Source organism: Eretmochelys imbricata, chromosome 1, assembly GCF_965152235.1.
Source record: "Eretmochelys imbricata isolate rEreImb1 chromosome 1, rEreImb1.hap1, whole genome shotgun sequence".
NCBI classification, from domain to species: Eukaryota; Metazoa; Chordata; order Testudines; family Cheloniidae; genus Eretmochelys; species Eretmochelys imbricata.
The window spans coordinates 81,860,224-81,873,052 of NC_135572.1; the positions used below are offsets into that span (position 1 = coordinate 81,860,224).

Below are 12,829 nucleotides of genomic sequence, written 5' to 3' on the forward strand. Positions count from 1 at the left end.
GAATCCCAGCCCACAGTTTGAGAACCACTGGTCTAACAAATATTAGTGTTAGGCTTGTTTAAAGAGAGTCACAGGAACATAAATTCCAGATTATTTCTGTGGTTTTGCTGTATTGATTTAATTCTTCTGCTGTCACATTTTATTACACTTGGGTATTACAAAAACCCATTTAGGCAAGAAGGATTCCTACCCAAGTCTCAGAATAAAACTAAAGAGATGCTGCCTATATTTCAAATAAAGGGAGAAAAAAGCTCACTAACTGCATTATTTTATTAATATAGTTAAGTACAGGTAAATGTTTTATATTTACTGGTAGTCATTTCATTGCAGGGGATAGCAGACATCAGAGTTCCCTCAGCTGAGTTTCAGGACTTCTGCCACCATTGTTCCTATTCCATCAAAGATTTCATGCAAAGGAGCTTTGCACATGAAAGCACAAGTAGTGACTATTTTGTTGGTGGCATCCACGTGGGATTCAGTTACATCTTTACAAATGTGCTTGCATCCAAGTTCTACTATAGCAGATGCAGTTTCAGCATCAGGAAACCTGTTAACATTAAACAGAAACATTGTAGCAATAAGATTTTGGCAATCCACTTCAGAGAGAGAGTTACAGAAATAGTCAAACCACTTCTAGCAGTGATGACTAAGGCTACGATTTAGTCACGGAGGTCGCAGAAGTCATGGAATCTGACTTCCAGCAACCTCTGTGACTTCAGCCTGCAGCAGTTGGAAGCTGCAGGCCTTGCACTGCCTGGGTGGGAGTGGGGGGCACAGAGAGCTGCAGGGTACCCCTGCTGCCTCTGGCAGCCCCCAGAGCTCCAAGCCACTGCAGGTATACCCTGCAGTCCATTTTGTCACAGATATTTTTAATAAAAGTCACAGACAGGTCACTACTTCCGTGAATTTTTCTTTATTGCCCATGACTTGTCTGACTTTTACTAAAAATATCCATGACAAAAATCTTAGCCTTAGTGATGACATGAAGGGATCTCAGACAGCCAGATTTGAGATTTACAGAGACTTCAGCAAAGAAAAGTACTCCCTCCCCATACCCTATTTATCACTGATCTGATATCTTGCCAAATCAAGATGTTTTGCCATCTACAGTACAAATCCATGACCTGGATAACTGCAAAACTAACAATCTTTTGATGAATTTATGAGGAGATGCCAATCATAACATTTGGCACTCAAAAATACATTCTCCTGAGGGGCCTGGAGGCAAGGTTAGGCTCTCAGCAACTTTAAATTGTCTTCTGGGCTCTTCTAGTCTAGAAGACCTTCCACCACATCTGCAGTGAACTGATTTTGTTCTAAGGAGAGGGGTGAAACAGCTGGTTTGCCCATCACTCTTGGCTGAGTCTATAGAATTCCATTCAGATATCCTATCCGTAGTTAACATTACATGAAGCAGCATTAACTTCTGCTAGGTTTCCTTCTCATCTGCTACCTGCCCATGCCTTCAAAACCATCCCAGCAGAAAGGACAATTCCATTAAAACAATGAGAGCAAGGAGAATGTCAAAGGCATGACACAGGCCTAAGATTCTGTTAAGTTTATTTAGTGTTATCATTTGGACATCTGCCAGCAGACAAATTTAACATCCTGAAACATAGAACCACCATACCGAATCAGACCAATGGTCCATCTAATTCAGCAGTGGCCCAGTAGCAGATGCTTTAGGGAAGACAAGGACAACATAAACTGGACAATTCTGGAATACCATGCTAAGATGGGAAGCTGCTGTCTTACCATAGGCATCTAGTAACCTGATTGTGCTCTGAAGCATATATTACTTAGACAGAATTAAAAAAACCAGTGTAACAACTATGGATGTTGTTAGCACACAAGTACTGGACCAGTGTATTTCTTGGTTAGGGTAAATTATGATTCCCCCTCAAGTGCATAACAAACCAACCAGCCTCACACATTCAGCCTTCTTCCTCCAAAAGTGCATTTCTTATTGCTATTATGAAATGCATAGTGTAAAATAAGAAAGGGTGTGACTAGTGCATTCTCTGGGAAATGCTGACATCATAAGCCTGTGATATTTTGTGCACGTAACAAAATAAAGCGTCTGTAACCCTGTCTTACCTTTCATCTACATTTTTATCATGGCCAACTGTGACTTCACAACCTGGGAAGACTTTAGCTGCCAGCACTGGGGATATACAGCACAAACCGATGGGTTTCTTAGCACTATGGAAAGCCTGAAGAGTGGACTTCACAAGCTCATTGACAGTACAGTTCTTTCCATCCACTGCCCAGGAACACAGATTCTTTGCTACACCAAATCCACCTTGGGGGGGGGAAGGGGGAAAAAAAAAGGAATACTTTCACACTTAAGGCAGTCTGAAGAGCAATTAGTTATCTGCTACAGCACTAGAAGGACATTGTACCCTTTTTTTTTAGCCAAAGCAGAGTTTTTAATCATAGCCTATCTACATTTGTTGAAGTTCAGCCCACTAACCATTCAGCATGCAAACCGTGATGGATTTACAACATTAACAATTGAAATCCTGGATTGCCTAGGCAGCAGATGTGCAAGCATTCCCACACGTCCCAGCAAGGAGGCTCAACCCTCTTCAGGAGGTGAGAGAACAATTTAACCTTCAAACCCACCCAGCAGAGGCCTCTCCCCACTAGGTTTTACCACTTGATCTGCACCTACCAACACACAAGGAGGAACTAAAAAACAAGAATGATGATACATTTAACCAAGAATTGGACAATACTTGTGTAGTTCATGAGTGTTGGGGAAATCAAGCCTGCATTCAGCTGATAAATATGATTAAGCATTCTTGTTGTGGGCTAGGCTATTTTATGAGGCAGGAATCCTCTGTCCAAATCCCTGTTGGTTTTCTTTGGTACAAGCAGCATGAGTCTTCTAGACATTCCAGATGAAGAAAATGGAGATTGATAAAGCAAATATATTTTATCCTCTAGAGTAATTTCTTTTGCAAGTTTTAGTTCAAGATATAAACAATTATTAGAAATATGTTTCTTTTAACTCTGTTTGACCTTTACAGTTATTGAGATGTCTCACTTTAAGGACACTGCAGTACTAGGAGCTTTGGGCTGTATCTCTTGTGAATTATAAAGCAAGTTGCAGTGTGTTTTGTTTTTTTTAATAGCATCTTTGGAGATGCGCTATAATAAGCAACCATGTATCTGCACTTAATCCTCATTTCTTGATAGAAACAGATTAAATTTTACTGCAATTTCATTTGCTGGATTTACACTAGTTTAAATGATCAAAAGTAATAAAAAAAATTACCAAGTGTAATCATCCAATAATATTTGATTCCTTGTGTAATGCACACAACCACTGGCTTTCCTACAATAAATGATGATAGTGTTGAAAGAACTATTTTAAGGGACAATATTTTAATTTCTTGCTTTCAGCCTATTCCCATTACTCACCGTTTTGAATGTTGTTATCTCGGAAGTTCCAAAATAAGATTTTAATCTTAAAGTTTACACTGTTTCCCTTTGATGCTCATTCTTCCCAGCCCCCTCCACCAGGTTTCTAATGGAGCAATAACTTCATATGGAATTTGTTAACTTGCCTATGCACCTGCAGCAGTGATGATGTTACCAACTCACCACAGCCCTGGGAAATGGGTTTATTAATACAGTAGAAGCTGTTTTATACTGCATGTTGAGGGAATGGGGGCTGCTAGTAAGTGAAAAATGCTGGTTAATTAAGAGGGAGCGAGTCTGGGTGCAGGAGGGAGTGCGGGGCCAGGGTGCAAGCTCTGGGAGCGGGTTCAGGGGAACAGGTTGGGGTGCGGGGGTGTGTGCGGGATCCGTGGTGCACTCACCTATGCAGAGGTGTGGCAGACAGCTTGGTGCGCTGCCTCTGCCCACAGGCGCTGCCCCCGCAGCTCCTGTTGGCCCTGGCTCCCAGCCAATGGGAGCAGCGGTGCTAGCACTTGAGGCGGGGCGGGGCGGGGGCAGCGTGCAGAGCTGCCTGCAGTGTCTCCAGCTAGGAGCAGCTGGGACAGGGTGCTGCTTGCAAGGAGCCACCCAGAGGTGAATGCCCCCTGGATCCAGCACCCCCTCCCATGCCCCAACCCACTGCCCCAAGACCCCTCCTGCACTCAAACTTCCTCCCAGAGCCTGCACACCACACCCCCTCCCGTGCCTCAACCCCCTGCTGGCCCTGCCCCAACCGGAATTTCAATGAAGATCAGAAATGCTGGTTTATAGAGCTTTCTGCTTGGTGAAGTGCCAGATAAAACAGCTTTTACTATACTGTATTATACTGGTGCTCCCTCTACCAGCTCTACCACCGAAAACGCTATCATGATTTAAAAATGAATGCTGCTAATGGCCAACTGAGGTGCTAGTACTTTAAGTTCTGTATACGTGATTCTGGAAAGCGACCTTGAGCAAGTCACAAGGTTGTTGGGCTTGGTTTTCCCACCTGTAAATGGAAATAATAATTACCCATATTTGTAAAGCATCTTAAGATTATGAATGAAAGAAGTTATACACGTGCTAAGTGTTGCTATGTCAGCAGCAAAAAAATGGAGCTATAATTTCAACAAAATGTCAGACAGGGAATGTTATCCAGCTGGGAATCACACTCTGGCAACCATTTTAGAGTCACTAAAGTACAGCAAGTGTTGTATAATGGCAAGTTCTGTCATTGTTCTGCTCTTCCTCTGCGTTCTGTTCTTGTCCATAGGTAGAGAATTGGGAGTTTACAAGACTCCTAGGGAGAAGGAACAATGTGACATGTATGCTAACATTAAATCCAGCATCCTGACACCTATACATTGGTATAACAATACTCACCTAACAAGGAGAGCTATATGGAGTAATTTTTATTCAGAAATATTTTGAGACCCTCTACAAAATCCATGTTTATAAGAAAGATTCTCAAGTTGGACAGGTCCAGAATGTCCTTTATTTAAAGGGATTTGTAAAAAATTAGCTACAGAAAGTTAAAATAGTTACTTGTAATTACAGTTTATGGGGGTGGGGCATTTTCTGTTTATTTTTAAAACAGAACTCACCTGGAAAAATGACTGCATCAAATTCACCAACTTTCAGTTCAGCCAGATCTTCAATGTTGCCTCTTGCTAGCCTGGCACTTTCAACTAACACATTTCTCTTCTCTTCTGTTGGACTTCCTCTGAAATGATCTACTACATGCATCTGCTCTATGTTGGGTGCAAATATCCTTACCTAAAATACAGATACAGAACAAAATAGGTTGTATGTAGAAACAAATTAAGACTAGGAAAACACATTGTAGCTGCAGAGCTCCAGGGATCATATCAGTTCAACAACTTCACTAAAACTAGAGACACTTACCCAGGAACATTGGATTGGGAGATAGACGTGTCTGAGAATCGGACTACAAAAGCCAGCATGCTAGGTGGGGAAACACCTGAAATAGCCAATGGGTGATGCCAAGGACAGGAGCTTTGGACCTTGTGTCCAAAGCCCTAACCCTTTCACAGAGAGTTAGGTACCTAACTCTGGGCTTCAGGGAGCAGGCTCTCTCTGTTCGCGATCCACAGTTGGGAACCCTTTCCCAGAGACAGGCAGCTTAGGTGCCTGCCTCACTCCACAGCAAATCGCAGGAGGCAGAAGAGGCGGTCGTGGTGCCCAATTTACAACTTTTAGCCCAGTGGTTAGAGCAGTCACCTGTCACTGGGCTCTATAGCTGAGTACCTGTGGATGGTCAATGTAAACAAAACTTCTTGCAGCCACCAGCAGATTACCCTGATGGGTGCGTGCCAAAGGTTGCCAACCCCTGTATTAGACCAAACTTTAAAAAAAATGTTTCTAGGAAGAGCAATTTTGTTGGCTGATTTTTTCTGCTTTTCTATTTCTGAAAATGTGCTTTCTACCTCACAATCAGTCATAGCTCACCGCCATGGGAATTGCATTTTCATCCAGCAACCTATCCTTTTGTTGAAAGATTAAAGAGGAAGAACAAAATGGTTTTAAAAGAAGAACACATTTCTTCAACAAGCCTTTAGAAGTCAGCATGAAAAACCATGAAGCCTCAAAAAAAAGTGGTATGGTTGATATTTTTGCATAACTACTATTGAACATGCTTTTCACACTTCTATTTACACCTTTCGTCGGTTGCATTTATTGCATTTTGTACAAGCACAGGAAATATCTAATTTTTATCCATTAATAAATCTCAAATCTGTACCCAGGTCCCTGATTGTGATAGACTCCCAGGGCTGTTTCCTAGGCCCAGCACCTCATTATCTGTTATGCACAACTGAGACGGGGCCAGTCTCTGTTGTCTGAATACAGAGGTGGGGCCCAAGCACAAAATTTGGATCCAGGTTCAAACGTCTCCCAATAAAACTGATTTAGCCCAAGACACAGGCTAGCAGCAAAATTTGGATCTGGATCTAGATCCAAAGTTGGGGGGGTGGGGGAGAAGAGGGCAGGTATTTGGATCAGAGTTTTTAAACCGGGGCCCACCTCTACTTTTCACTCTCTTTCTGACCCTGGGCTGGGGAGGGGGCCACGAGAGGAGGAGGCAGGGGGAAGGAGAGAGACCCCCTTTCGCCGCAAAAAGAAAAGGAGTACTTGTGGCACCTTAGAGACTAACCAATGTATTGGAGCATAAGCTTTCGTGAGCTACAGCGCACTAACACGGCTGCTACTCTGAAACCTGTCGCTGCAGTCACCTAGCTCACCACAGCGCAGCGTCTGCGGCCTGCGGAGAAGGGTCCCCGCGCCAAAGACCCCAGCCAGCGGTTACTCTGGACTGAGACACGACGAGTCCCACCCGCGCTGCAGCAGCAGCTGCCCCAGGGCTCCCGCGGCGATCAGGCCCCGCCAAGGGGCGGCGGCCGTCCCGGCGTAGCGGCCCGCAGCACGGCCTCCCCGGCTCCGGGGCTGCTCCCGAGCCGGGGACCCGCCCCGTGCAGCGCGGCTCCGCTCTCACCTGCGCTCCGCCCCTGCTGAGGTGAACCAGGGCGGCCGAGGCCTCGTGCACCTCGCTGCCATCGAACACCCCGCAGCCGGCCAGCACCAGGGCCACCCGCTTCCCCATGCCGCGCTCGGCTCGGCACCCACTGCAGGACGCGTCGGGAACTGCGGGCACCGGAAGCTGGGGACTACACGCCCCGCGCTGCTGCCCAGCGGCCTTTGTATTAGGCACGACAGGGGCCGCCTCCAATCCGAGCCTCGGGGACGGGCAGGGAGCGGGGATTTGTTGATTTGGAGTCAAGACGATAGGAACGGACCAACCATCATGTCCCTAAAGGGAATATGCCTGGAAAGTGCTTCAGCCGCTTCTGATTAATAATCACAGTATCGTCTGTATTCCTGAAGCACCTAGCAACGCCAAAGAGCAGAGCCCCATCGTGCCAGGTGCTGCGCAGAAAAGTAGCCAAGAAGCTCGTCCCCATCATCTACATGTCATGCAGTGCTCAACAGCTGGCCCTTAACAGTGTTATGGGCGCTGTAAGGTCTCTGTCTCTCACGCTACACAAACTGGTTTCCTGAGACAAATTATGAGTATCCCGCGGCAGTTGACGCTCAGTAAGTATGCATAAACCAATTTTTCAAGGGGCTTCCACTTTTCCTGCACACACAATCCAAGTTCCTATTATGGCCCTGATCCTGCAGAGATTTGTGCTCACACTGATTTCAAAGGGACTAAACTGTGCTTAAAATTAAGCATGTACGGGAAACTTTACAGGATTATGGTATATGTGCAAAACTTGGTCTTTCAAGTTAAAAATCAGGTACCTGACTGCCTGATCTACCACAAAACAAATGGGTTTTGCATGTGAAAGTGTACTGAATAAATGGTAAACACATATGTAAGCATCTATTTGTCCTCTGTCTATTTTGCTGGGTATGCAACCACCGCAATAGTTTTTCTACAACAACCACCTCACATATGCTTTGGAACCATTCTTCTAGTTTTGGACTATTTATTTCCAATGAGAGCCTGTCATGAGCTTTCTTATTTCTTCTATCTGGCTACTTGAAGTCTCAGTCCTTCATTAAATCATTCATTTGGGAATAGTAATAACAAGCACCAAATGCAAACAGGCACATCTTATTTCCTCTCCTATATTACTTCAGTATTATAAGTGAAAATGAGTTGTAATCTGCATGGTTCATGGAGCCTTAGATCTGCTTTTATATAGCTGTAGAAGCTGTTGTGTATTTTCCAAAATGAATCCAACTGAGCTTTGAATCCCATGGAACAATCTCTATATATCAGATTCATCAGCTGTGATCCAGCTACACTTATAACTTTCTGATTGGATGGCATAGTCTGTTTATATGCTGACAGATGTGTGCTTGAACGTAAGTACCAAGCAGAGATGTTTTTGCAAAGGCAGTTTTAATAACATAGCAGCTATTGCTTCCTTATCAAGAGTCTCTTCTCTGCAACTATTAATGCATTTTTTCCCCTTCAGCTTTATACAGTCACACCTCACCTAAGGATTCTGTTGCTGCAGAAGTTCTCTCTTGCCTCTTTCTTTCTTTTTATTCCTTATAGCCTCTGGCCCCAGAAATGGGAAAGGTGCTGGTTTGTATTGATAAGTCACAGAGCATCAATTCAAATTTCTTCAACAAAATTTTTAAATTTTATTAAGACACTTCCGGAGACTGAGATCAAAAGAGCAATCTAACTAGCTCCCAGAAGCTGATCTCTATAGCTGCTCTCAGCTCTTCTGCATTGTTTGTCTGTTGATAGAGGACCTGATTCCACTCCATTTAAGTCAAGAGGAGTTGCACGGGGCCCTTAGTTAGTCAGACTAATTAACTAGACTCAGCTGCAGACTCAGAAATAGCCATGGGCATTTATTCCAGAATTCATTAACGTTGTAGTTCCTGGATTAAAATATTGGATAAAGTACATACATGAAAAGGCAGAGCATGTAACCGTGTCAGTGTTGTCTTGGACCTGACTTCAATGCATTCTGTGCAACAGTCCTCCTGCTGGGTAAGACTTTCAGTAGTCTTGCCATCTTACAGGTGTTTTTTAAGAACACCCTCAACAGCCCTGTCTTTACTTAATTTTAATGTTACACTTGTTTATTATTTGGATTTGTAGACAATCCATGCTCACTTACTGTAGGGCAGTATGGCCTAGTAGATAAAGTAATGGACTGAGACTCAATCAGGAGACTAGTTTTTTTTTCCTAGCTCTGCCAATGACCCATTGTATGAGCTTGAGCATATCACTGCACTTCTGTGCCTCAGTTTCACTGTCTGCAAAATGGGGATGATGATGCCTACACCTTCCTTTGTAAAGCACTTTGAGAGCTACAGATGAAAAGTGCTATACAAAAGCTCAGAATTAGTACATGCAATAAAAATACATGCCTTTCTGGACAAAGCAGGTAACATTCAATATTACAATACTAAATGCAAGGCAGGAAACAAATCTGAATAAAAGAACAGTTTAGTTATAGAATCTATCTACAAAAACAGGAGCTCCACAATAAAACGCATACAGATACAAAGAAAGATTAAAACACTAACAGTAAAATTGGGTATAATATACTTAATATATCAGTATAAAACTATAAATAAAATCAATGTGCCATGCTGACGGTCTTCTGAAATTTGAACATTTTACAGAGGCACAGGATTGATCTGGGGACCAGTAATAGGATACAGACCATTTCACCTCTAATTTGCTGATTTAAGTTTAGCCCAAATTAGTAGCCTCTCTAAACTATCACCATCTGATGGCTCTTTTGTGGTCTATGTGAAGATTTGGTGGTGTCCCTGTAGGTCCTCATGGACAAGGGTTCATTTTACATCACCACTGCAAGCAACATCAATTGGCAGTTTTACTAAAGAAGCCAAAGACTTAAATGGGCCTGGCTACTGAACTCAGGCTCATGAGGCCTGCAGTTCACCCAGCCATTTCTGCAGACTCTAGTGTGGGCAAAGCTATGGTCACTGTGAGGAGGCCTCTGGAAGACCAGCTCTCATTGTAATGTTTAGCCTGAACCTCTCTTCTAAGAATTAACCTTGCTCCCCCTCTACCTGTGAAGAGAGGAGAAAATATACTACTGTCACCTCTGCATCAGGCAGATCTTGCTACTAGGGGGAAACCTTGCCACTGAGTTCTGTTCGAAAGACTGGCCATTGGTAAAAAGAAAAGGAGTACTTGTGGCACCTTAGAGACTAACCAATTTATTTGAGCATAAGCTTTCGTGAGCTACAGCTCACTTCATCTTATGAATCCGATGAAGTGAGCTGTAGCTCACGAAAGCTTATGCTCAAATAAATTGGTTAGTCTCTAAGGTGCCACAAGTACTCCTTTTCTTTTTGCGAATACAGACTAACACGATTGCTACTCTGAAACCTGGCCATTGGTGTATGCACTGGGTTCCCCTTCATGCAAGGCATTTTCCCTGCAGGGAGAGGGGATGAGGCTGTGTGGTTTATTTCAGCAAAAACCTGCTGCAGTCTGAGTAGGTTTGCCAAGACATCCCTGGCACCACAGGAAAGTCCTATTGCTGGGCTGTTTCAGACTGTTTGGCCTCTCAGTGGAATTCCCTAAGCGTGAGAAGATGGGTGTGCTGGGCAGACACATTCTCTAACAGCACAGAAGCGGCATTTTCAATGATAGATCTGGTATATTAAAGAGCCATGCTTAAACCAGGCTAGAGAATACACCATTATCCAGCAGACCGACACAACCAGAAACCTAATCTGAACAAGTGATATTTTTTCCAGGTTATTCAGACAAGTTACCATTAGAGGGGGAAAATTATTCGGTTGATTATTTATTTCAATTGTTTCTAATGCTGCTTTGGGAACTATCTCAACAGTGACTGTGCAGTTAGAAAATGTCTTAATTATCCTTATCATAAACATGATTTTGTACCTGGTGTAGACCAGGCCAAGTCATGTTTAAAAACATGTTACCTTGTTGTGGTTAACCTTAGGTGTTTTCGCAAAAAGAAATTGCCACAAGTACTCCTTTTTTTTTTTGCGAATACAGACTAACACGGCTGTTACTCTGAAACCTTAGGGGTTTTAAATACAATTGCTCTTCCTTATCTACACTAGGTGGAGAGTCGATTTCACACCCAGTTAGTTAAGGTGCACTCTAACGGTGAAGCATTTTCCCATTAAGTGGATGGAATAGGCAAAGACATTCAATTTTTTCTTTCAGTCCCAGCAGTGCACCTGGTATAGGCACTTTTCCCAATTACATCCTACAGAGTCTCTCCATCCGCCCTGATCTTGGCACTTGCAAATGATAAATCAAAGATTCCTGTATCTTCCAAGTGGTTCGATAGTAAATGAAGTGTCTAGCCCATCCCACCCCATCTCATTTAGGGGGGAAGTAGGGGTGAATCCAAAATAGCAAGCAGTGCAGAATAGCAGGGACCAGGGTTGGCTGGTACCAGATTTTCCCTCCATTAAATAGCTAAAAATGCAAGCAGTCCCAGCAGGGATTCACATTGAAGGGTGCATATCAGCAAAGCAGCAGCAGCGGCACAGAGCCAAGGTGAGGCTGCAAAGCGACAGTGAGGATGGTTTCCTGGTTGGAAGAGGCCAGTAGCCCAAACACGCCTGCAGGCTTGCTCCGCCCCAGTATTTCCAGCTCCAGCTGCTTGTCTCGGGCTCCTAACTCACCCAGGGCCGCTCACAGGAGGCAGGCTCTGAATGGACGTGCGCGCAAGACCCAGCAGGCTTGGAAGAGCCACCCGCAGAGATGAGGCGATGCTGCACCTGGCGCGGATCACATGCAAACAGCTTGCTGACCCTGGTCGGCGCCACACCTGGCCTACCGCCCCAGTCCAAGCCAGGCAGGCAAGTGTGAGTTAAGTGCTGGTCGGTGGTGGGGCGCTGTATGAACCAGCATTGGTGGTGCGGGAAAAAAAAAAAAATAAAAAGCCAAAACCAAAAGACATGAGCCCCTCCAACTGACCCTGCAAGGGCCCCACAACTGTCCCTGCCAGACTCTCATGTGCCTCCTCCCAACTGCCCCAGCTACGGACCCCACCATGCGCCTCCACCCCAACTGCCCCTGCCAGGGCCCCAAGCGCCTCCACTCCACTGCCCCAGGCAGGGCCCCATGCACCCCCAACTGACCCCAGATCTCCACATGCATCTACTAGGGTTGCCAACTTTCTAAGGGCACAAAACTGAACACCCTAGTCCCGCCCCTTCCATAAGGCCACGTCCTATGCCCCGCCTTCTCCGAGACCCTGTCTCACTACATTCCCCCTCCCTCCCTGGCTTGCTCTCCCCTATCCTCACTCACTTTCACTGGGCTGGGGCAGGGGGTTAAGGTGGGGGAGGGCTCTCACTGAGGGTGCAGGCTCCAGGGTGGGGCCACAAAGGAGGGGTTCGGGGTGTTGGGGGGGCGAAGGCTCCATCTTGAGGTGCAGGTTCTGGGGTGGAGCCAGGGATGCGGGGTTTGGGGCGCCGGAGGGGGCTCCAGGCTGGGAGGTGGGGAAGAAAGAGGGACCCAGGCAGAGCTGAGCTTTTAGTAAAATAAATAAATAAATAAATAAATAAGAAAAGCGGCGCCCGGCCGGCGCGGGCTGCAGCTACAGTACAACCAGCCCCCCGCCGGCTGGTGCGCCGCCCCCCCAGACTGGATGCCCAAAGGCGGACCAAGAAGTTGGCCGTGGGCACGGTGCCACCCCCGCTGCAAGGGCCCGGGGCGAAGGCCTCGCAGGCTGGCAGCTGCGACCGGCGCTCAGTCTGCTCCCTCCCCGCCCCCTTGCTTGGTGAGCCAGCCCCGGGGCGGAGGCGAGCAGAGGGCGGCGGGCGAAGGAGGAGGAAGCCGAAAGCGAAAGGAAAACGGAGGCCGCATAATTCCCCCGCCCTTGCCAGGGCT

General features: G+C 45.6%; 1 protein-coding gene across 1 annotated transcript; it reads right to left on the reverse strand.

Moving 5' to 3' along the window:
* Positions 1-252: 252 nt before the first annotated feature.
* Positions 253-7,053, reverse strand: LOC144262555 (glutamine amidotransferase-like class 1 domain-containing protein 3, mitochondrial). The gene is made up of 4 exons (XM_077812467.1): positions 6,935-7,053; positions 5,028-5,199; positions 2,098-2,302; positions 253-547 (listed from the first exon to the last, which is right to left on the reverse strand). Exons 1-4 carry the CDS (start codon positions 7,040-7,042, stop codon positions 355-357), a joined length of 678 nt encoding a protein of 225 aa, XP_077668593.1. The 5' UTR covers positions 7,043-7,053; the 3' UTR covers positions 253-354.
* Between the last annotated feature and the right edge of the window lie 5,776 nt (positions 7,054-12,829).